The sequence below is a fragment of the Mytilus edulis genome, chromosome 4 (assembly GCF_963676685.1).
Source record: "Mytilus edulis chromosome 4, xbMytEdul2.2, whole genome shotgun sequence".
In the NCBI taxonomy this organism is placed as follows: Eukaryota; Metazoa; Mollusca; class Bivalvia; order Mytilida; family Mytilidae; genus Mytilus; species Mytilus edulis.
The window spans coordinates 68,582,999-68,609,586 of NC_092347.1; the positions used below are offsets into that span (position 1 = coordinate 68,582,999).

A 26,588-nucleotide genomic window follows, 5' to 3' on the forward strand; every position below is an offset into this window, starting at 1 on the left:
ACTTGATGATCAATATTGACTTTATTGTGCAAAATATAGAGTATATAAAATCATGGTCTGTCCTACAAACCCATTCCTTATTTTAAGTGCAATAGATCTTTTAGTTTACCTTCTTAAGTTGAAATAATTTCAAACATACTTCTTACTAAAACTCATGTTCAAATCTACTTATCACACTAATAATTCATGGAAGAATCGAATGTACATGTAAAAGGAATAGTTATGTGTTCGCGGAATTCTGTATCATTGAGGTGATATTACCTTAGCCGAATGTTTTCCAATCAGATCTTTATGTTAGAATAATATTTAATAATGTCCACTACGGTTTTTCATCTAAAGGAAGTACATGATGTTTATTGTTCCCTTTTATCTCTTACTTATTATTTCAAACTACTTTTCATTTTTGAATTCAGGTGAGATTGATTACCTAAATATTTTGTTGTAGTCAATCTGTAATACACAATATGGAGTTAACAAATATGTTTGTGTGTAATGTCATCAACCGTCAATTTTGAATGAAAACACATCGTCAGTAAAATATATAATTCAAACAAACAACAACGCACCAATACGTAACTGACATTGTAAATTAGAGGAAGAAAAAACAGGATTAAACATTTCGCTTGTTTCTCTTTCTGGTAATTTTTTGACACAAAGAAGTTGTTAAATTCATTTCTTATAATAAATATAAAAAAAAAAGATGTGGGTTAATTTCCAATGAGTATACTCTCTATAAGGGACCATAATGACACAGAAATTAACAACTGTATGTCATCGAACGGCCTTCAACATTGATGTTTGCTTTATAAAAAAAAATATAGGATTAAATTTGAATTTGTTAAATCTTTTACTCTTTCTTTAACTGTAGATACATCTCCCTAGCGGGACAGAGATTACATTTCAGTATGAGAGATATTGGATTAAAAGTATTCTAGTTAAACCTTCAGTACTAGACGATGGTCTAGTGAATGGTTTATGTGGGAACATCGCTAATAAAGAATCTATATCAACCTCATGGAGGCAAGTGATGGGCTTTTCATTTCAAACATTGTCTTAGATATAGTCCGTTCGTCAGTCCGTTTGTTCGTCCCGCTTCAGGTTGAAGTTTTTTTTGGTCAAGGTAGTTTTTGATGAAGTTGAAGTCCAATCAACTTTAAACTTAGTACACATGTTCCCTATGATATGATCTTTCAAATTTTAATGCCAAATTAGAGTTTGTACCCCAATTTCATGGTCCACTGAACATAGAAATGATAGTGCGAGTGGGGCATCCGTGTACTAGGGACACATTCTTGTTATTTCGGTTTTGAGTTTTGCCTTTATTATATGATATGTATGATGTATTTTTCCTCAGCTAAATATAGAATGAAGTATAGGTAAAACTAGAATGAATTGTAGCACAATTTGTTTTCTTTTAATCGACATCTATAAAATAAAATCACTGTTCTAAATTGTCTGTTTAACAGATAAGATAACAAGTTTTGTACACTGGAACACTTTAAAAAAAAAAAACAATTTTCTTTATTTTCACTTAATTTGTTTGTTATTTTGCAATTTATTATGTATATTCTGTTATATTTTAAGAGTTTCTAATGCCTTGCAACAACTGTTTATTGAAAAGCCTCAACATCAAACTGCATTTCGTCCACCTCAACAATACTGCACATGTAAAAAAGAAGCAGGTCCTACAGATGACCCTTCCATTCTCAAGTTTGAGTTCGTTCAATGTGATTTGTCTCAACCTATTGATGTATATTCATGCCAACACCCGAATCAAGTAAACGAGTATATCATTGATGAGTGCACACTTTCAAGAAACAGAAGAAGTGTCGTGAATAGAAACATACCAACACTAGATGATATAAAGGAAGTAATCCCTTTGACGTATGACTCTTCTTTTGACCCGAATTATATCCCACAGGTGAATATACATATATGATATCTAAATTTTGATATGAAAGTACATGCATGTATTATAATTTTTTGTGGCGGCAAGTTAATTTTCTTATGACACGGGTGAATGTTAATAATGTAACAATATATATTGGAACTTCGTAGTATTCAGTTCAGCATAATTTATTATTGAATTCTAATTTATATATACTGACTGACTTAAAAAAAAAGCAACACTCAATTTATAGATTTTTTTTTTACCAAATCATGTTTAAGGCTCATACAACTACTATTCATGCTCATCATACTTCTTTCTCTTTCGAAAAACATCATATGACTTACCTGTGGTTATTGAACATACCAGATTATTAAGATCGCACGAATTTCAGAAATCAAAATTTCGAGCCAATAAAAGATTTTTTCATTCTTTTTTCTTTGTGAAACAGTTCGTTCAATCCTTGGTCACACATAAATCATCTAAACAATGTTGCATCTCAATATTGCCAAGACTGGGGGGAAAAAACTGAATCAACCTATTAGAATACTGCAAACAGGAAAACGTGAACGTGCTACAACAAGACAATTTGACGTCAGAAACTCGTCTTACTGTCCTTCCTACAATGATACCGGTAGACGGGATTTGTTGAAGACCATCAAAGACCAGATCAACATGTAGTGACAATGCAACGTCAATATAATTTGATTACACAACGTCATTTGCGAGACAGATCTGAACTGCCACAGAAACGACTGCAGAAAAACATTTAGAGCTTTAAAGTTGCAACCGCATAATTGCCAAAAACCCATTGAAATGGGTGGAACAACGGCAAAATCAGAAGGTGCAAAACAGAAACCAAAACGTGCCGAGCAGAATTGGCTGACCTTTCTGACAATCATTTTGGCGTTTGTTACAGACATTCATTGCATTTGACGGTGACACGTTTTTTTGGTAAGGGGAAAGCCAGGGTTTCAGTGTATACCACAATATTTGAACATTTAAAAATGACGTAATATATTCAACTTTTAAACTGCATTTTTTTTAAACATTGAAGTAATGAAATAACTTTCTGTTCATAAATTTGTTTACAAAAAATTTAATATTTGAAAATGGGAATTAAAACGAATAATATAGTATTGCGTTTCTAAAGCCGGTCAGTATATATATATATATAATTTAAGCTAAAAGTTTTCAGATTACTAGTTTATACTGATGTTTATCCTGTACAAATCAGTATACAAATATATGCAAGTAGCTGATAGAAAAAAAAGAAGTATTTCTATAAATAATTTTATCTTAATTATTTCAGGAACCTTCATGGCCAGAAATGTGGTCAAAATACCAGGCACAAGTATTTTGTGAAAATTATACAAGCAGCATGGAAATAGTTCGGTTATGTCGACAGTATTCGAGTTTCAACGTAGACACTTTCACTGAGGGATGCATGAAGGATATAAAGGTATTATGTTTTTTTTTTATTCATACTGTTGTATTTCGTTTGAGCACACAAATAGCATTGAATTAATTGAATTGCTATGGATATTGATAGAAATTTGTTTAATGATTAGAAACATTAATTGGTAAGACAATCATGAACATATTATATTTTTCTTTTTCTTAATCGAATTATTTCCATTTTGAAATATTAATCATTTTAGCATGGGGGTAACACTAACTATGTTGAATGGATTGTCGGAGTTATCAAAGATTATTGCTTTGTTGAGCTTTCACGTAACGCAACTAGCATGTCAAGAACAACAGAAAATGGAAAGACTTTATACTACGAATTATTGTATACATTTTGTCCTACTGGATGTCGCCATTGGAGAAACTGTGTGAATGGTTGGTAGCCAAGTATATTAATTTTTGCAGCTGATTAAACAGTAACTTGTAAGAATTTATAACATTATCGATATTTTCAAATTAAATTTTCCTTCAATTTTACTGGCTGATATTCCCTTCTTCAGCACAGTAGAGTGATATGAAAAATAATCGCTAGAAACTAAGGGCACACGTGCCGTTATCAATGAAATTAACAACGTCATAGGCAAATAGTGATAAACAGATAACTTTGGGCAGCTCAACTCGATTGCTTTTCTCATTTTCGCCTGCAAGCAAGAAAATCAATCTCTTTAAGATGAACAACGATAATCTATAATTATTTTTTTCAAGTAATTTTACTTCAGCTGGAAATACAAAATCCTACTAAGACCCTTCTACAAGTCTTGATTGGTAGCCTACACGAAAACAAACGCGTAATCTTTGCTGTTTGTTTAAAACTTTCATTAGATACTTCGACAAAAAATATGTTGCAATTGATATCGGACAATGATGGATTGGAAACACAAATATTAACAAAAATGTAATATTCTTACAAATTATTTTACTAAATTTGCGACACACTTGAATAACATCATATATTCGTTAATGATTTTGAGCATGAACTATTTTGATATATAAAAGACTATAATTACACGTTTTAGTCTGTGTAATACCTTGGCTAAACTTTAGATCCATCTTGATTGGATTCGCTCTTCAAAGATTTATCAATAAATTGGTTTTTAAGATATATTAGACTCAAGCATCACTGAAGAGACATTGATTGTTGAAATATTCAACTGATGCAATAATATTGTACCGTTTATGTTAATTCGTATCTACCTATTAAGAGTGCACTAGCTACGAGATATATAAGTTAGAAGCTATAAAGAGCCTGTGTCGCTCACCTGTATTTACTGATGCTTTGGAAATCATGTAAAATAAGGTTAAAATTATAATTTATATAAGATATCATTAGATACTATAATAATATCTATTAAGATAATAGCAAAAAACTGCAAAATTTCAATAAAATTACTAACTGAAGGGCAGCAACCCAACAACTGGTTGTCGGATTTGACTGAAAATTTCAGGGCAGATATATCTAATTCTGATAAACATTTTTGCCACCCGTCAGATTTTCTCTAAATGCATCAGTTTCAGAGATATAAACCAAAACCTGAATTTTACCCTATGTACTATTTTAAGCCATGTCTTCCATCTTGGTTCGTGAACAGGGTCATCAGACACATTTTTTTTTTAAATAAGCTACCCTTATGATGATTGTGGAAAAGTTTAATTACATTTTGTCTTAGGAGTTTCAGAGGAGAAGATTTTTGTAAAAGATTACAAAAATTTAAGAAAAATAAGTAAAATTGACTATATAGGGCAATAACTCCTGAAGGGTTCAACTGACCATTTTGGTCACTCATTTGTAGATCTTACTATGCTGAACATTATTGCTGTTTACAGTTTATCTCTATCTATAAAAATATTCAAGATAATAACCAAAAAACGGCAAAATTTCCATAAAATTGCCAATTAAGGGGTAGCAACCCAGCAACCGGTTGTCGGATTCATCTGAAAATTTCAGGGCAGATAGATCTAGACTAGATAAACAATTTTAACCCATGTCAGATTTGCTCTAGATGCTGTGGTTTCAGAGTTATAAGGCAAACTCTATATTTTACCCCTATGTTTTGGTTTTTTTTTTTGCCATGGCGGCCATCTTGGTTGGCTGGCCGGTTCAACGGACACATTTTTTAACTACATACCCTAGTAATAATGATTGTGGACAAGTTTTGTTAAATTTGCCTTAGTAGTTTACAAAGTAAAAGATTACAAAAATTGTTAAAAATTGACTATAAAGAGCAATAACTCCTTAAGGGGTCAATTGACCATTTTGATCATGTTGACTTATTTGTAGATCTTACTTTGATGAAAATTATTGCTGTTCACAGTTTACTTCTATCTATAATAATATTCAAGATAATAACCAAAAACGAAATTTCGGAGCAGATAGGTCTTGACCTGATAAACAATTTTACTCCATGTCAGATTTGCTCTAAATGCTTTGGTTTCAGAGATATAAGCCAAAATCTACATTTTAACCCTATGTTCTATTTTTTTGTTGGTTGGGCGGGTCACCGGACACATTTTTTTAAACTAGATATCCCAATGATGTTTGTGGCCAAGTTTTGTATAATTTGGCCCAGAAGTTTCAGTTGTATATGTTAACGACGACGGACGACGGACGCAAAGTGATGAGAAAAGCTCACTTGGCCCTTCGTGCAAGTGAGCTAAAAAGACTTGAAATATGATTTTTTTTGGTTCAAACATTTATGAAAGTGAAAAAGTAAAATCGTTATTCGCTTTTCGCACAGCATAATTCAGTTTTGTCAAAGAGGGACGAAAGATACCAAAGGGACAGTCAAACTCATAAATCTAAAACAAACTGACAACGCCATGTCTAAAAATGAAAAAGACAAACATACAAACAATAGTACACATGACACAACATAGGAAACTAAAGAATAAACAACACAAACCCCACCAAAAAATAGGGGTGATCTCAGGTGCTCCGGATGGGTAAGCAGATCCTGCTCCACATGTGGCACCCGTCGTGTTGCTTATGTGATAACAAATCCAATAAATAGTCTAATTTGGTAAGTCACATTCATGAAAGGGAAGGGGATTCTAGTTACGACGTAAGGAACATATCCGATATCATTTGTGAAACGGTTATTCTATAACGGTCAATCAACTCGTGATGGCGTCCGTAAAATTTACGAAGGGATGATTTCAACTTCACCATTTGGAACTCTTGGTTTAATAACCCTCTATCAAGAAAATCATGATAGGAAATGCAAGCACGGGAATATCGTATCAATTGGGAGATATATACCCCGTATGCAGGTGCTGCTGGAATGTTGCTACTTAGAAATGGAAAGTTTACAATTGGAAAGCTGAAATCATCTCTTTTGTCGTAATTTTTTGTTTTCAGCCGACCCTCATTGTCAATTTCTAGATGTAAGTCAATATATGAGGCCGACATAACTGTATCAATAGTATCCTTTATCTCTAGTTCGATGGGATAGATGCGTTCCACCTAGTCACCAAATTTTGAATTATTTAGTGAAAGAACATCATCTATATAGCGGAAAGTAGAGTTAAAGGATATTGCCAACTTCTTGTCTTTCTTCCTAAGAAGTTCCTGCATGAAGCAAGCCTAGAAACATCCGTGATGAATTGTTCATTTTCAAATTATTAATTCGACCTCGTTGAATCCGTATTCATATGAACTTCAATTTAACCGCTTAGTTAAAGAGGGATTAAGTATGAATTATGCGTCTACAGTTATTAAAAGGAAAAGAATGTCAACATTGAAAGGGAAACAAAGATAAATCATTTGATTGACTGATTCGATCCACAAATACTCTTTTAAATATAGGTAAAAACGATGATTGATATATATTTATAACCTATAATATGAAATTAAACAGACCTTGACAAATCCAATTGCACGAGTTCGCTATCTATTCATATATTTATATATGTTTTTATCACTTATATGACCATCGGCAGTATTCAGAGGCCAACTCGGTAGTTATTCAGGTGGCGTCTAATGCTAAAATATACATGGAACGATGAGACATTTTATCGAGTCTGTATATTGTAAATTGTTTATTTCAGACTTTTGGGATTTAAATAAATGTTTTAATATGTTATAAATTAAATATGAGAATTTTAGTCACATATGAAACTGAATTTGACCGCTAGGTCCCCCCTAGTTCATAGTTAAACATTACTAGAAAATAAAACCGACTTATACACTCTTCTGGTAGTGCTTTTCTTATTGATAAGTATATATAAAGAGACTTTTCCTACGAATATTGCATATTTGATTGTTATAATAGTGATGAAGATTATAACACAATGTTGACCTCTGTGACCATATTTTTTACCTTTAACCTGTCATGTCTGGTTGTTTTGTTTTTTTGTTGTTATCGATTTGCTTGAATTTGATGTGACTGTTATACAAATTAGAGGTTTAGCTAGCTATAAAACCAGGTTTAATCAGCCATTTCCTACATAAGACATAAGATGTCTGTACCATGTCAGGAATATGACAGTTGTTATCCGTTCATTTGATGTGTTTGAGTTTGAGTTGTTGTTTTTTATTTGATAAGGGACTTTCCGTTTTTGAATTTCCCTAAGAGTTCATATTATTGTGATTTTACTTTTTTCATACAGTCTTACATCAAACGTTAATATTTCAGATTATTAGAATAGAATGGAAATTTGCATACGTTACCTTGATTAACTTCGATGTATTGAATCTTAAATTCCCCACATTTTGTAGTGCAAATGACATCAATATAAAACATTGTCATAAATAAACACAAAAGTTCATAACGCTACAACAAGAATCTATGTAATTTAACTAGTAAGATTTAATGTTTTTTTGTTTCATTGAAGGGAAATGCATAGAGTGCGATTCTAATGACTTCATTGGCCATGATTGCTTAGCGCTGAAATCAGAGCCCCCAAAAGATATTGTCCTTGCAGGCAATGGCTCATGTAATACCAGGCAAAGACCTTGTTTGAAAACAGACATCTATGGCGAGTTTAAGTCTACACTACTGTACTGCAAGTTAAGTAGATTTAAAGTAAGCATTACTCAAAGATTCCAATCTAACGTAACAGACAGAAAAATTAAGAGTTTGATTAGATACTGAACTTTTTTTTTTTTTACTAAATAAGATAGTTTTATATGGGAATTAAACGACAATATTGTTTTAAAAAAACTGATCGTTTTTGTTTTAACTTAATTTAGTAAGTGTGTGTTTTTTTGTTGTTGTCATGAAATATAAGGACGTCGTATATAGAGAGACAAACAAATCATAATTTTAGTTTGAAGCAATATGAATTAATGTGAAAGACCCGTTATTTCAAAAACTGTCAGAATGTAAAAAAATCTTCATATTCATATTGTTTGTAAAATACAAGCGTTGTTTTGTAAAAATAAAAAGAAGAGAGAAACGTTATTATATTCATGTATGTTTGCTGGATAGGTTATCTGTCAGGGGCCGGTTTCACGAAGCTATCCTAAGACATGTCATAAGACATATCTTAGGACATGTCTTATGATCCTCTTATGACTATCCTAGGACATATCTCAGACCTCGTCTCGAAGCTGTCTTAGGATCATCTTAGCTAAGACATCCTAAACCTGTTGCAAGTTCTTTAAATTTTCAAATATAAATATGATCAACACATTCAAAATCATGTAAATGTAGTATGTCTTACCATAAATTATTCTAAACGTATTGATTAATATAATGACATAATTTGCAAAATAAATATAAAAAAATAAAAGTAATTTATATATAAATTATCTTTAAACAATACATCAATATAAATATGAAATTTTCAATGCAAAATTAAGAAAAAAGAATATAAAATTATGACATTGTTTTGGTACAAGTGAGTTGAATTCAATTTCGACTTTATTGGTAATAAAAGGTTAAGAGATAAAATCGTGCAATTTTTATATCAATACATCGAATTTTTATTGTTGACAAATCCTGATTATCCGTCAATGTATATATGTTTTAAGCAGGAACAGGAGAATAGATAATTAGATAATAATAAGATATTTTTTTTCAAAATTAATATAATAAATGAGTGCAATTTATATGAATAAATAAAATCCTAAGACCATCATAAGACACCTCTCGCGTTGTCCTAACTTTATGACCAACTTTAAGAGATGTCCTAATTTAGGACCGTTTTGTGAAACCCACTTAGGACTTAGATATGTCGTAAGACCATCCTAAGACATGGCTTAGTCCTAAGACAGCTTCGTAAAACTGGGCCCAGGATTCTACTTCGTAAAAATTGTATCCCCATTACGCCAGTTCATTTTCACAATGGTAGAAATGAAATCCATTGTAGGGATGACGCGCTGCCAATTTTGTTCTTGAAAAACGATACATTTATCCACATAGCACCAAATACAATCCTTATATGATAGTATGTACACCAGACGCGCGTTTCGTCTACAAAAGACTCATCAGTGACGCTCGAAAAGACTGTCGTCAAGTACTTTTAGTAACAAAAAATCTATTCAAACTCAGCTTCTCTGTTTTTTGTGATTTCTTAGATAGGTATTTCACTTGACCCATATATATCATCTTTTCGTACTGTGATTTTTGTATGTTATAAAATCAACCTGTAGCTTTGATATATAAAAATGATAGAATCTGATGCGAGATATTATATCAAATACTCATGCTTTTTACGTTTTAAAGACACAACATACACCTCAAACACGCCCTAACATAAAAAAGTGCACTCGATTTTCTATTTTCGATACAATTGTTACCCATTTTTTAGATTTTTTTCTTGAGTCACATAATGGAAGGGCAGACACAAAAATTACTGAACTAGATTGATATGTTCTCCGTTCGTGGTAATTTGTTTAAAAAAAATCGGAGGTTATGCATTTTCTTCATCCAACTTGATAGATACCCATGTCGTCGACTTGATATCTATTTTTTCTGCATTACTATATAATTGATTAATTGAAAACTTATGTAAATGATGTTTTTAAAATAAATTTAAGTAATTGAGAATAAAATTGTCGTTTTATGTGTTTCTTTTTACTTTTAACATTTTTGTTACTATAGTAAACATTACAGTAAGCATTTATAGCCTTCTTTAACAAAGAGCTTCGATTCTTTTGTTTTATTACAACTGGGTTTCCGCCTGTTATTAATTTTGTATTTTACGGAAAGAGAAGAGTGCAAAAAAAGCTATCTTTCTTCACTGTGACAAATAAAACAATAAAATGTTTTGGTCGAACTTTTGATACCTCCTAAATGTCAGCGTTGAAAAAAACCTTTAGTTGCTGTAAATTTGTTATGTGAATAATGAATAATGGTCAAATCAACTTGGATAAAACAAACACATTCAATGGCATTTAATTGCAATTCAACAATTGCAACATTCATTTAAAGTAAGTAGTCGATTAAGCAATGATGGGGAAGCTGATTTGGTCACAGAAATACCGTTTTCTGTTCATTAAATCTCGGCAAAATTTGATAAATATGATAGGTGGGTTGTCGGCAGACTTTTAGAACTTTCTGTGAGGTGTTTTTGGTAATGCAGTTGGTGTTTTTATCGATTTGTTTTCGTCCATGGTAATGTCTGTGGGTTTTTTTTTAATTGTTCCCTGGATATTTGACCTCGCTGTTTTTTTGACAATATATCAAACTAATAATTTTGAGATATTATTTGAACAGGAATTAATGCTTATCGTTCTTTCGATACAAATACGTTAAAAGTTTTTTGATTTTTGTAATGTAATTATATGAGTCAATTTCCTTTCTTTTCATAAAATGGTTATCTGTGAGGTCAACTTTACCAAGGTCCATGCATGTGGTATCCCTCCCTTGGTTATATCATTGTCATTTTAGGTTGGTTTTTTTTTCTTTTTTTTTTTGTTATCTCATACAAAATTTTACAATGGTTGTAATAGTTATCAAAGGTTTCAGGATTACGATTCATAACGCCAGACGTTCGTTTTGTCTACATAAGACTCATCCGTGATGCTCTGGTAAAAAAAGTTATAAAGCCAAACAAGTACAAAGTTGAAGAGCGTTAAGAACCAAAAATTCCAAAAAAGTTGTGCCAAATACGGCTAAGGTAATCTATGTCTGGTGTGAGAAAATCCTTACTTTTTCGAAAAATTCATAATTTTGTCAACAGGAAATTTATAAAAATGACCATATAATTGATATTCATGTCAACACCGAAGTGCTGATTACTGGGTTGGGGATGTCCTCGGGGACGAACGTCAACCAGCAGTGGTCATACATTTTTAAAACATTTTGATAAGAAAAGATATAGAAATATTGATACGTATAATGACATATTTAGTGTTTTATGTTAATTTTGTGTGTTTACTTCGAAAAATTGAAACAAATTACCAAGCTAAGTCTTCTACCGCTTGTTTCCAATAGTTTACATGCACACAATATTTCCAAAAGCACATTTGACATCTCAAATGTAAGAAAATGTTATTTATTTTAAATATAACTCATATGAGTCAATGAATCTCGGGGTTCATTCAGTTATTAAAAAAAATACTTATTCTTCTGAATTCGCCTTTTTCACTACAATGCATGTAATGCAATATAAGCTTTAAGGTGGTATGGGTGTCTTCCTCCATCTTGGATTGTAAAAAACAGAGAATCAAAGGTCCAGATTTTCCATTAAGTTAGCAAAATTTGATGCAGGAATGCAGATGTTTAATGTACATTTTCATTTAAAAGTACCAATTTACAAGAATATAACTTCTAAATATTGATATTTTTGCAAATGTTAATTATTTTTGGTTGTTTTTTTTGTTTTTTTTTTAATGGTATTTTAAGGGGAGGTAACTCTAAAAAAGTGCATTTTCTGAAGGATTCTGTATGGAATTTTCCTATTTTGTATTTTAGCTGGAAAAACGTACGGTGACCCTATCTTTTCTTTTGATATTCTCAAAGCAGTGTCTGAATGCTATCTTTTCCTGAAGTATTTAACAATTCTATCATTTTGTTTAGTTTCTAATCACAAAATGGTGTTTTTTCCTGTATAATCCATACAAAATGTGTCATTTTGTCCCGTCCTGTAGCTTGAGAAAATGCGCGGTGACCTATCATTTTTATTATATTTTTCAACATGTATCAATAGATACAACGTTTTGGCAAAGTATGAACAAATTCTATCATTTTTATTTTAGACTCCCATACCACCTTAACTGGTATAATTCTTTACTTTTTACATTCAATTTTTCAAAATCATTTCATATCGTCTCTCTTCCTGCAGGAAAATAGTATACCGCATAAACTAGTAGTAAAAACAAACTTGAAAAAAAGATATCGACTGTTAATCATTATGTGTTGTACCGATTTTTTGTCTATTTTCTGATATAGATAACTGTTAATGGCATTGTACAAAACGAAACTTCCAACATTTGGCCGGGAGAATATAACAGTGCACATAGCATTTCCTGTCAATTCCCTAGGCAACCAAGAAATAGACCGACGACTGAACTCGCAGTGGGGTATATAATATCAATCGCATATGATAGAGAACATTTTGGGGACAATGTTTCCATTGTTATTTACGATGGAACCTGTGTTACTTGTGAAGTATCAACATTGACTTGCAATGTTTTGGTAAGCAATTACGATCTCAACCCTCTTTAAAAGCTTGAATTTGATACGTGTGATCATTTAATTATTCCTGAAAGTATACACATTATCCAAATATTTTCTGTAAAGTTAGGCTGAACATCATTGATCCAGTAGTAAATGTTATTTCACTTTTACAAACAAATGTTTTGTAAAAGGCATATAGAACTAAAAATATTTTGGTCATTATTTAGATTTTAATGATAAATCTCGAAAGGAATGTTATTCAAAATTAAAATAAAGAGCAAAATCATTTTAAAAATCAAATCAAATCAAATATTTTATTGTCGTATAAACATTACAGTTTGTGACCAACATTTATCATATGTTTATTATTAAATACAGTAGTTTTGCATATTTGATAAATAGCCTGCTGTTTAATCCATATCGCGCACCCTTTATCGCATACCCTTTATCCCACCCCTACTTTTTTTTTTTTTTTTTTACATAAAGTCAGTTTTGGGTTTTTTTTGCTTAAGAACATGGCAAAATCCGTATCACATGCCGTATCACCCTCGACCAATATCATCCCTCGGGCCTAGTTAAAGGCCCTTGGGCTGATATTGGTGCCTCGGGATGATACGACATATGATACGGATTTTGCCATGTTTTATACGCTTTATCATATATTTCATGTATTATTCTCTATATATTAACACAATAAACATATATACATACATATCAAACATACACAATAAAAACAGCATCAAAATTTATAACAATAAACAAGCTGTTAAGAGTCCCCTACCCTCAGTTATAAAGACTTTTTCAAGAATCCTTATAACTTATTTGTTTGTAGAGATGTTGATTATTTAGTAAATAATGATTTTTTACATCTTCAGTTAAATTATTAAAGTTATTATTTTCAGTACATACATTGTATTGAAAAAAGTCATTTTTTAAAGTTTTATTATAATTACAATAGAGTAAAAAATGTTTCTCATCCTGTAGTATTTTACATTTATGGCAAAGTCGTTCCTCTCTTGGGGTTTTAAAATATCTCCCCTTTTCAATCAAGAGGGAGTAATCACTTATTCTAAATTTAGTGATTAATCTCCTTATTTAAAAATTAGATGTATTTAGATAAGATTCTAGTTTGTAATCTTTTTTAAGTTTTTTATATAGATAAAATTTACTTTTATCATCAATGTTTTCAAATTTAGTTTAAATTAAATCTTTATATCTATTTTTCATTTATAACTTTATATTTTTTTTTTTTTTTTATTTACATCTTTTATGTCCTTCCAAGTAGAAAGAATATTAGGGTCAACATTAGTCTCTTCAACAATAGTTTTTGCATATGTATACCATGAATAAGTTCCTGTCAAATCTAGAGACTGTGCTAGAGAAAGCTTCCTTTATCAATGGATTAATATTATTATTATAAAGTCTAGCAAAATATAAAAGGGTTTGTGTTTTGATAAAACATTCTATAGGCAATCTCCCTATTTTAACTCTGGCTCCTAAATAAGATGCATATTTAGGTCACTTGGCGTCTGTCGTCTGTCGTCCGTCGTCCGTCGTCCGGCGTCGTCTGTTAACTTTTACAAAAATCTTCTCCTCTGAAACTTCTGGGCCAAATTTAACCACACTTGGCTACAATCATCATTGGGGTATCTAGTTCAAAAAATATGTCCGGTGACCCATCCAACCAACAAAGATGGCCGCCATGGCTAAAAATAGAACATAGGGGTAAAATGTAGATTTTGGCTTATAACTCTGAGACCAAAGCATTTAAAGCAAATCTGACAGAGTAAAATTGTTTAACAAGTCAAAATCTATCTGTTACTGAAGTTTTAAGATGAAACAGACAACCCGTTGTTGGGATGCTGCCCCTGAATTGGTTATTTTAAGGAAATTTTACTATTTTTGGTTATTTTCTTGAATATTATTATAGATAGAGATAAACTGTAAACAGCAATAATGTTCAGCAAAGTAAGATCTACAAAAATGTCAACATAACCGAAATGGTCAGTTGACCCCTTAAGGAGTTATGTCCCTTTATAGTCAATTTTACCATTTTTTTCTTAAATTTTCATAATCTATACAAAAATCTTCTCCTCTGGAACTACTGGGCCAAATTAAACCAAACATGGCCACAATCACCATTAGGGTATTTAGTTTTTAAAATGTGTCCGGTGACCCGGCCAACCAACCAAGATGGCCGTCATGGCTAAAAATAGAACATAGGGGTAAAATGTAGATTTTGGCTAATATCTCTGAAACCAAAGCATTAAGAGAAAATCACAAAGAGGTTAATTGTTAACCAGGTAAAGATCTATCTGTCCTGAAATTTTCAGATTAATCGGTGAACCGGTTGTTGGGTTGCTGCCCCTAAATTTGTAATTTTAAGGAAATTTTGCCTTTTTTGGTTATTATCTTGAATATTATTATAGATAGAGATAAACTGTAAACAGCAATTATGTTCAGCAAAGTAATATCTACAAATAAGTCAACATGACCAAAATGGTAAGTTGACCCCTTTAGGAGTAATTGCCCTTTATAGTAAATTATTAACAAACTTTTGTAAATTTTTCTTATCTTTTACAAAAATTTTATCCTCTGAAGCTACTAAGACAAGTTTAACCAAACTTGTCCACAATCATCATTAGGTTATCTAGTTTTAAAATGTATCCGATGACCCCGCCCGTGAACCAAGATGGCTGACATGGCTAAAAATATTACATAGGGTGAAATTCAGTTTTTGGCTCATATCTCTGAAACCAAAGCATTTAGAGAAAATCTGCTAATAAGTCAACTTGACCAAAGTGGTCAAATGATCCCTTAATGAGTTGTTGTCCTTTATAGTCAATTTTTAACAATTTTCATAAAAAACTGTCACTTCTGGGCCAATTTCATCATAGATAGAGATAATTGTAAGCAGCAAGTTTGTTCAATAAATTAAGATCTACAAACACATCACCAACACCAAAACACAATTTTGTCATGAATCCATCTGTGTTCTTTGTTTAATATGCACATAGACCAAGGTGAGCAACACAGGCTCTTTAGAGCCTCTAGTTTCTTATTCCTAGAGTAGATTTACAAAATTTAAGATGCATATTTTCAATAGGGGTTTTGTCTATAAAATCAAGTTGATTAATTTGTTTTCCTGAAGATACGGCTCTGTGTTTGGCTCTATGAAAAGAAATATATGTATCCAAATATGTTACTTTTGAATTATAGGTCATAATTGGTTTAACTAAAGAATCAAAAAGATTATTTTCTACTTTTATAGGTAAATTATTCAATGATTTAGTATAGGATTTTATTGCAAAAAATACTTTTTTGCCTTTTTTGTCAGCTCTATCGTACTTTGTGATAAATTTCCATTACATTTTATCAACATTCCCAAAAATGAATATTCTGTTACACTCTCTATGGCTGTATTCTTATAGTAAATATGTGATGTTTCACTATTATTTTTTGTCTGACTAAAAATCATGGATTTAGTTTTGTTTGTATTCAAAGAGAGAGACCATTTGTTGCAATATAATTTAACATTGATTACTTTAACTGTTTTGAAGACCCTCTTTTGATTCATAGAAACCATACGAAGAATGTATGCCAACTTCAAGTACATGGAAGCCTTTTAATCAAAGGACCACCCATAGATCTTCAGGTTTGTAAGAATACAAAATTTATTTTAGTAAGACGATTTGAAAAAAAAATATACAACCTTACATTACACTTCTAGTATATGATTATGTATAATAGGTATTCATGTAACAGCATCGTCTTATTTTGATGCTTTAACATTAAAATATGTAAAATCTGGAGCACCAAACAAACTGCGATGCATCGAAAAAGTTGATTTAGAAAGAACTTTGTGGCATATTCTTAAGAACTATATACATACATACAAGCATACCTGCAGACTAAAAGACCTCATACTAAAAGTACCTTTGAAAATTGTTTTTAAATGTTTAATTATTACGATAGAGGAACGTTTTGTGATGAATAACAAGATATGTTATCAGTGTATATAATTATATGAATCCTGAAATAATATTTTCATTGTATCCGCTATGAGTTTCTCATGTAGAATGATAAAAAAACAGACGACAAATTCATGATTTGTTTTTACAAAATACGAAATAACAGCTTTCAAAGGTACCAAAATAGTTATAAAGTCAAACAGGTACAAAGTTGAAATAACCGTTTTTATAAATTCATGAGTGTGCAAGAGATTCAGAAGCAACAGTTAAGTTACATTTGCAGAAAAAATGTACTTTTAAACATTAAGGGTTCATTAAAGTAAAAATATAGGACATTACAGAAACATGTTAATTTTGCCTGCATTTTTCAACCTAAAATGAATAAAGTCCTAAACTATGGGAAAATAAGTTCATTTAAACATCCTTAACATATACACACTGTGGAAATTGTAAACAAACTTGAAATTTTAATGTTGTGGCCAAACAGGTTTTTGAGGTGAACACTAAATTTTCCAAAAAATCTGGAGGCCTGCGAGATGACTTAATTTGTTTAAAATTGGTATGAATGAATACTGCTACATGTAATGCAGTACAAGCTAATGGTGATTTTTAAGAAAATATATTGATTTACGAGTTTCAGTTAATTTCATGTATCTAAGTGAACGAATATCAAAGGTACAATACAGAAATTGAACAAAAATGACATTGAAACATATTTATGTGACAAATAAACATTAGCTTGTACTGCATTACAATCAACAATGTTCGTCCATACCAATTTTAAACAAATTAAGTCATCTCACAGGCCTCCAGATTTTTTTCATTTATATTAAAGTCATCATAAGACTATTTTTAGTTTCGAGTTTTCAACAATGACAATTCACTCCAAAAACTCCACATCAGAAATGATCGCATTAACAGTGATCGATAATTCATCGCATCTACAGTTTAAATGAATCGCATTCAGTTATCAATATTATTGATTCTGCTGCTTTAATTACAATTTTTTGGACTTTAATCCTGATATTATACATTGAAAAGTTACAATGAAATTGTGTTAAAAATACTTTCAAATCATTTATTTTGTATTTTCAACAACAAAAAACAACGCATTTTCCCCATCGTCCTTTATTCGACAATAGACATAATCGCATACGGCATTGAAAATGACCTAACTGGATTCGCACTTTATATACACTGTGTTCAACTATTGTATAATAAAGATGACTTGTATAGAAGATTTGGGTGTAAAAAAATCAAAGAGCTTAAGAGCTCTGAAAGAAAAGACGGTCATTGTTTCATTTTTGTGGTATCTTTTATAAGTCTTCATTTTTGTACACACCAGAGGCGTCATTTGTCTTATTACGTAGTCAATAGTCAAAAAACTTTAAACATAAATTATTTGAAAAACTTTTTGTACGCTTCAGAATGTTATGAAATTTGACAAAAATAAGATTTTCGGGTGAAAAGTTGGAGCGTTTTATATATTATCTAAAATTCACTTATGTCCGTTGCCATGAACCAAATGTACATCGCATCAACCTTTTGGAGTTATCAATGACCTAACGAACAGCTTATGCAAATATCATAATACTGTCTCTTGAATGATGCATGATAATACAATGATCACCAATCAAATAACGACGTTTTCGTATGACTTTTTCGTATCACACTTCGTTCAGTGTGTTATGAGAAACATCTCTTCGTGTTACAAGAAACAGGCGACAACCATACGAGGAAGATCTTTTTTTGATATAGCATTAATTATCGATATGTATTGCAAAAGTATGTTACATCTGATTAAAAAGGAAAAAAAGCATTATTCAAATACGTTCATACATGTAATCATTTTGTAATTATATTAACCTTATTTGACTGTCTTAAGTTTCATTTAAGGAAGCAGCGCAAATATATCTGTTATTTCCGTGGTAACCTTTTCTGTGAGTTTATGCCTGTTATCCATCTTTGTACCTGTGATATTACACCTGAAGAGGAAACGAAAAAGGTACAACAGAACCATAAACATAAGCTACGTATTTGGTGTTTTGAAATAACAATGTTAACTTTTGCTAAAAAATGTGGAAATAAGAATTGTCACTTAAGATTACTGAAGTTGAAAGTAAGGGGGAAATGTCGCAGAAATATCTAATTTTTATATTATGCCGGAGAAGAGATTTATAGACAGAAATTTAAAATTCAGGGCCTAAAAGTAAGAATACCTTTGTACGTTTTCAAAGCACGAACATGGGAGTAACCCAGTACGACCGTTTTCTGGCTACAAAATATAGCAGAAATGGTAAAATGTAATTTTCTAGCTCTTTATTGGAAAGTTGTATACTTCTGTTGCATAAATATGGCCTGTTTTTTGACAATGAAATCTACTTTTCGTTCAGGCATTAATACAGATTATCATATACTTAGACTAAATTACATAAGATTTTAACTGTATGATAATAGCATTAAATTAACGTAAATTCCATATTTTTCGACTTGGTGCTTAGAGGGCTGATATCAAAAGTTTATCACATGCTTCGACTGTTATCACATGCCTTTACGTAACGTTATCGCATGGCATTCCGGTGATACTCGGCAAAGTTCGGAAAATTAACCTCAATGCTACGTTTTCAGTGAAAAAAAAACATTAAAAAGTAGTGTACAAAACCATTATTTGGATACTGGAAAGTTTATTGTGTAAAATAATAAAAGAAAATAAAAAAAAATGAAAAAAAAAGTTGACTTTTCCAAACAGTGTTCATTATGTATATTGCTGAATTATTTCTTTTGTCGATTCGTCCATATTAAAATGTATTTCTTCTCTGTTGAGTCATATGATAGAAACATTTCATATCGAACGTACTAAAATTGGGGTTCGACGTTTGTGAACTTTTTACTCTTTGAACATCTATTTGGTAGCTACGTTAAAGGATCAATATAAGAATCTTTTTTTCTCTCAAATGTTGAAGCATATGATAAAAAGATAATAACATGTCATTTTTCATATCGCATGTATTATTAGCCCTCGGTCAATATCAGCCCTCGGTCAATATCAGCCTAAGAGCCGTAATAATCTGATATTATCTCATGCCTAGAGTGTTATCACATGCCTTTCCGTAACGTTATCGCATGACTTTCCGGTGATACTCGGCAAATTCCGGAAAATACACCTCAATGCTACGTGTTCAGTGAAAAACATTACAAAGTAGTGTTCAAAACAATTATTTGGATACTGGAAAGTATACTGTGTAAAATAATATAAAAAAAAACCCACAAAAACAAACAAATTATTAAAAAATGCATTTGAACAGTTTCAAACATTATTTAGAAAATTACTTTAAAAAAAAGTTGACTTTTACAAACAGTGTTCATTCGGTATATTGTTGAATTATTTTTTTGTCGATTCGTCCATATTAAAATGTTTTCTTCTCTGTTGAGGCATATGATAGAAAGATTTGATATCGAATGTACTTAATTTGGGGATCAACGCCCGTGAACTTTCACTCTTTGAACTTCTATTTGGGAACCACGTAAAAGGATCAATTATATGAAGCTGTTATTTTTCTCCATATTTGAAGCATATAATAAAAAGATCATAACATGGAATTTTTCATATCGCATGTATTATCAGTCCTCAGTCAATATCAGCCCTCGAGCAATGCGGCTCTTGGGCTGATATTGAACCTAGGGCTGATAATATATGCGATATGAAAAATGCCATGTAATAATCTGATAATATTTTATATTTTAGCAACAGAAAAAATTCAAATCTTGAAACAATTGCAAACAATGGCAACTTGAATAATGAAAATATGACTTACTCAAGCCGTAGACCTACAGTTGTCAGAAAGACTGTGACATTTGATTGCAACTTGAATAATGAAAACATGATTTATCATATTTACCCTGACGAAGAAATATATGCTGAAGCGGAATGTCCACCGCCTTACTCAAGCCGTAGACCTTCACTAGTCAGTCAGACTGTGACATTGGATTTCTACTAATTGGTTCATTTGCAGAAAACAAAGCACCAGACGATCTTTTTGTGAGACAATACAAAACTGCAGATGTCTCTTTTGTTAATATATTTTATAAAACATGTTAATATCTTTTCAAAAAATATATTACTTTATATGTGTTTGTATTGTATCTTATGTCGTAGACAGATATATATTATTTCATTGTATTTTGCCAACCGTTACATGACCTGAAACATATATTGTAGATTTGTCTTCAACTTTCAACCTTAATTTTTCCTTCTAAATTTTATATATTCGAGCGTCAATGGCAAGCCATTTGTGGACGAACTACGCGTCTTGCGTACAAACGTTTAAGCTATGCATCTATAACGAGTTTATTCTTAGATTAAATTCAATTTTATTGTTAATATTTTTGTATCTTGGAAAGTTTTGGTTAACCCTAAATCATCGCTTCAGTTTTACGTTTCGTTTATTGCTCGTAAAGTTAAGAAATTTTCAGACAGATTGGAGTATTGTTAAGGAGAAAAAGAAAAACAATTGCATATGCAAATATAAAGGTACATCAAATTAAATTTAAATTTGCATAATTGCAATATGTTATTTTGTGTAACAATACAGTGTGCAGATGTATACTTATTCACTGTACCAAAGGATTTATTAGGATATATTGTACGACTGGTGTTATATCTGGAACAGGGTATGCCTACCCTTTCGGAGCACATGAGATCACCACTAGTGTTAAGTTGGGTTTGTGTTTCTTAGTCTTTAGTTTTCTATGTTTTGTCTTGTGTACTTTTTGTTTGTATTTTTTTGTAGTGTAACTGACAAAACAACAAGTATTGTGATACATACATGAATAATTGATAATTCATGTATTTTAAATATTAAATTTTGAATCTTGTGTACTATTGTTTGTCATTTTTTTTCAAACCATCGTGTCCATGGCAATGTCAGTTTATTTTCAATCTATGAGTTTGAATGTCCATCTAGTATATTTCGCCCTCCTTTTGTAATTCATCTGTTGTCAAAGTTTAAAAAATACTAGAAGAATATCAATTATATGGTCATTTTTATATATTTCCAAATGTAAGAATTATTCGAAATACTAACTATTCTTATCCCAGACACAAATTACTTTAGTCGTATTTGGCACAACTGTTTGGAATTATTATTTTGGGTCCACAGTGCTTTTCAACTTTTTACTTTTTTGGCTTTATAGCTATTTTGATAGGCGAAACGCGCGTCTGACGTATCAAATTATATGCCTGGTACCTTTGATATAGCTGTTGACATATTTTAATAGGAAAGAAATAATTATGAAGTCAATCAAAAAATTATTCAGATGGATAATAAATAAACAATAAAAAAAGGGGGTTTTTTTTAAAGGAAGAACGAAAGTGACGACGGACTGGGAAATTGAACTGCCACTCGAGATCCGAATATTTTGTATAAGGTGCAAGATTTATATTAGCACTAAATTATTAAATTGTGTTTAATTTGGGTAAAACATCTACATATATGCAACCGTATGAAATCCGCAGACGTGGATGGGATACTTGTATAACTAAACTAGAGGATCTAAGCAGCCTGTAAATGTGGCTCACCTTGGAATATATGCATTTTCAAAAATGGATACTATTAAATATTGTAAACGAGAATAAAATTCATGACATCAATCAATCTTTTTTTTTTTTTTTTTTTTTATCTTTTATTGCTGATAGTTCAGCCTGTTTAGTTTCTCTCTATTTTCTGGCTCATAACATAAAAGAGAGTGAAAAATATCCTAGTCTAATAGCAATCGTTCCTGTAAAGAGTAACGGTCTTCTAACAATATCGGCTAATTTTAACTTGTTAGTAGATCTTGTCTTGCTTATAATTTCTAGTCGAGCATGCGACGCAAAAGCGTCGGGGTCGTCCACAAATATTGAATTTCACTCTATGGTTAAAGTGTTTTAAATTTTAATAAATTTCCTGGATATCTACCAAACTTGGACTGAAGATTGTTTATGATGATAGCATAATAAACAGAAGTAAATTTTGTAAAAAAAAATCCTTTTTACTATTTTACTTATACATGGACTTAGTTTTTTTCTGCCAGTGAACATAACATTCACTCTGTGGTTATTTTTTTTTTTTTTAATTTTAATAACTTTCTTAAACTACCCTGTTTTTCTACCAAGCTCGAACAGAAGCTTGTTTATGATCAAAAGATAGTATCCAGATGTAAATTTTGTAAAAGAAATACTGTTTGTCCGTATTTTACCTATTTATGGACTTACTTTTATTTTGCCAGTTATCTAACATTACATTCACTCTGTGGTTAAAGTTTTAAAAATTCAATATAAACTTTCCAAAACTATCTTGGATTTGTACCAAACTTGGACAGAAGCTCGTGTATTATCAAAAGCTAGTATCTACAAGGAAATTTTGTGTATCCGTATATTTCTTATAAATGGACTTAGTTTTTCTTTCAGTTAACATTATATGCAGTCTGCAGTTAAAGTTTTTAAAATATCTATTAGATTCCTAAACCGTTCTGGATTTTTACCAAACTTGGACAGAAGCTTTTTACAATCAAAAAAATAGTATCTAGAGGAAAATTTCCCCCCATAGACAACAGCAAAAGTAGGCGAGACACTGGGTTCCGCGGAACCCTTGCGAATTTTTTTTATCATTTAAGTTACTATCTATCTATTATATTTTTATCATATGAGGTTATTGGTAAAATCGTCATTAATGAGCAATAATAAAAATGAGAAGTCGTAGGACGATTCTTGTCATATTTTCTGAATTGTAGATCTTGTCTTCATAATCAATTTTGTTTCTCCAAATTTCCGGCTTTCAATCTATTATAATTTTCAAGATAAAAACGCTAAAAATGTACAAATCGTAATCAATGTCAATAACTCATGTAAGGAGTCAATTGACGATTTCAGCCATCAAATTTATTTGTAGAACTTGTCTTTCTGATCAATTTTGCAATTGAAAGTTTAATTCTTTTTTTTTTTTCTTTTTTTTTTTTTTATAGTTTTCAAGATAATAGACAAAAATGATATGGAGTACTAAAATTTTTCCTCGGAGGGCAATAACTCCGTCCAACAGTTTTGACATATACGGATTATTGGTTGAGCTCAGAACATTTCGACATCATCAGATTTCTCTTTTTTTTAACGGTTTTCAGAACAAAAGACAAAACTTGCATGTTCTACTGATTTTTAGCCATGTCTTGGTTGGAAGAGACGGTCATGGGACACAGTCTTTTGACAGGATACCCCAGTGATGATTGTGGCCAAGTTTGGTTTGATTTGGACCAGAACCCAGAAATTTCTGATAAGAAGAATTTTGTAAAAGTTAACAGACGATGACAGACGACGGACGCCAATTGATTAAAAAAGCTCAGTTGACCCTTTGTCACAGTTAATCAAAACCTGTATCTGATAGATATAACTGTGGTAAATTAATAAAATTGAGAATAAAAATGGGGACTATGTCAAAGAGACAACAAACCGACCAAAGAGAAGATAACAGACGAAGGAGAGGTCATATAAACCAAACTAGAAATACATGCACACATAACAATAATTCAATATATAAATATAGTTGACCTAATTGCTTATAGTTTCTTAGAAACAAACTTAACCAAGAAAACTAAACATTGACCAATAAACCATGAAAATGAAGTCAAACTGAGATGAACCATACCAGGCAGAAATATTTAGATTAGCATCCTTCTGTGCAACAAATATAGTTGACCTGTTGCTTATAGTTTCAGAAAAACAGACCAAAACACACTAAAACTTAACACTGAGCAATGAACCAGTGAAAATGAGGTCAAGGTAAAAAACACAAAAACCTGAGGGACTGACATGTCATTAACTTGATCTATAACTTGTCATGTTGTAAACATTATAACAAATATCAAGTCAAATATTCAAGCATGACGATTAAAAGTGTTGAAATCTGATTATTTAAGTAATTTTTAAAAGTCTAAGGACCATAACTCTGCACAAATCATCAGACCGGAACAAAATTTGAACTGATTTGTTACTTGTCTTGATGAAACTATAGACCCATTTTCAAATCAATATCTTCAAGCATGATAAAGTGTGATAAATGATTATGTGAGGGAATTGTCTAAGTCCAAGGACCATAACTCAACGCAAAATCATCACACAGGAAAAAATCAAATTGAAGGTAACTTGTCATGATAAACCCTTACTCCAAATATCATATCAATATCTTCAGGCATAAAGAAAAAGAATAAAAAAATGATTTTCAGGACAGACACAGACAGACAGAAATTCAGACATAGACAGACACAGAGAGACAGACAAACACAGACAGACAGAGACAGACAGAAACATACAAACAGAAACATACAGAAACATACATACAGACAGAGACATACAGACACACAGAGATAGACCCAGACAGACTGAGACAGACAGACAGACAGAGACAGACGGACACAGACACCGATAGACACCAAGACACAGAAACACAGACAGAGAAACACAGACATACAGATAGACACAGAGAGACAGAAACAGAAAGTCAGACACAGACAGACAAACCCAGACAGACACAGAGAGACAGACAAAAAACAGACAAACAAAGACTTACAGACAGCGACAGACAAACACAGAGATGGACAGACAGAGACAGATAAGCACAAAGAGACAGACACCGAGACAAAGAAAGAGAAAGACACAGACAGACAGATACAGACATACACAGACAGACACTCAGAGACAGACAGACAGACTAATGGAGTGCAAACCAAACCTGAACAATAACCAATGAACCATGAAAATGAGGTCATGGTCAGATGATACTTGCCAATTGGACATGTACACCTTATAATACTTCCATAATGATAAACCCAATATACTACACCTATTGCTTATAGTTTTATAGATATGAACTTGACCACCAAAACTAAACCTTGTTCAATGATCCATGAAATGACGTCATGATTAAGTAAAATTGTCTGATGAGCATGAGAAACTTGCAAAGTATACACATAACAAATATAGTTATCCTATTACTCATAATAAGAGAAAAATTAACATTACAAAAAAACTTAACCTTTTTATCAAGTATTCACTGAACCATGAAAATGAGGTCAAGGACAATGGACATTGTGAAAGACAAAAACTTCGCAACATAAGGCATCTGTTTACAAAGTATGAAGCATCCAGGTTTTCACCCTTCTACAATATAGATTCGCCAAAACAAAAGTGGCAGCTGTCCATCATACTGTTATTATATGAATAATCTCATTTGCATAAATAAAGAATGGACATTATAGCAATTTAAAATAAATTAGTAAATGGTAATTTAATTTAAACTTTGATTTACAAAAGAACTATGAACTCATGTTTTTCTAAAATAAAGAAGTTCTTAATCTACGGACAAATAACATATCAAGATTGGCAGTTGTTGATTAAAATGGTGTATAAGGTTTTTGCAAGTCAAAGAATCACATTTTTATTTTCATGACCTGTATTCAAACTTAGAATCTCCAAATCTTGAGTGTTCGCATAAATCCAGCTTAGATGAATAAAAAAAAAACATTATTAATCCTGTCACATGGTCATGCTTCTTGAACCTTGTAAGTGATGTCTGTTATCAACAGGCTTCAGTGGATTTTACAGTCTTTATTCATTTCTCCAAAATTTCAGAATGACATAGAGCTAGACATATTTACTGAAAATGCAGT

The 26,588-nt window shown here is 31.3% G+C and overlaps 1 protein-coding gene across 3 annotated transcripts in view; it reads left to right on the forward strand.

Moving 5' to 3' along the window:
* The window catches only part of LOC139520320 (von Willebrand factor D and EGF domain-containing protein-like), a 42,444-nt gene extending 20,677 nt beyond the window's left edge, over positions 1 to 21,767 (forward strand). For 2 of the 3 annotated variants that reach the window (XM_071312856.1, XM_071312857.1), the window contains 9 exons: positions 869 to 1,020; positions 1,585 to 1,921; positions 3,201 to 3,350; positions 3,550 to 3,733; positions 8,189 to 8,379; positions 12,694 to 12,939; positions 16,501 to 16,576; positions 18,789 to 18,897; positions 20,638 to 21,767. In XM_071312856.1, coding sequence (XP_071168957.1) covers positions 869 to 1,020; positions 1,585 to 1,921; positions 3,201 to 3,350; positions 3,550 to 3,733; positions 8,189 to 8,379; positions 12,694 to 12,939; positions 16,501 to 16,576; positions 18,789 to 18,897; positions 20,638 to 20,890 — 1,698 coding nt within the window. In that variant the 3' untranslated portion in view covers positions 20,891 to 21,767. The remainder of the gene's footprint in view (positions 1 to 868; positions 1,021 to 1,584; positions 1,922 to 3,200; positions 3,351 to 3,549; positions 3,734 to 8,188; positions 8,380 to 12,693; positions 12,940 to 16,500; positions 16,577 to 18,788; positions 18,898 to 20,637) is intronic. The other variant, XM_071312858.1, reaches the window with a different exon arrangement.
* Positions 21,768 to 26,588: the final 4,821 nt, after the last annotated feature.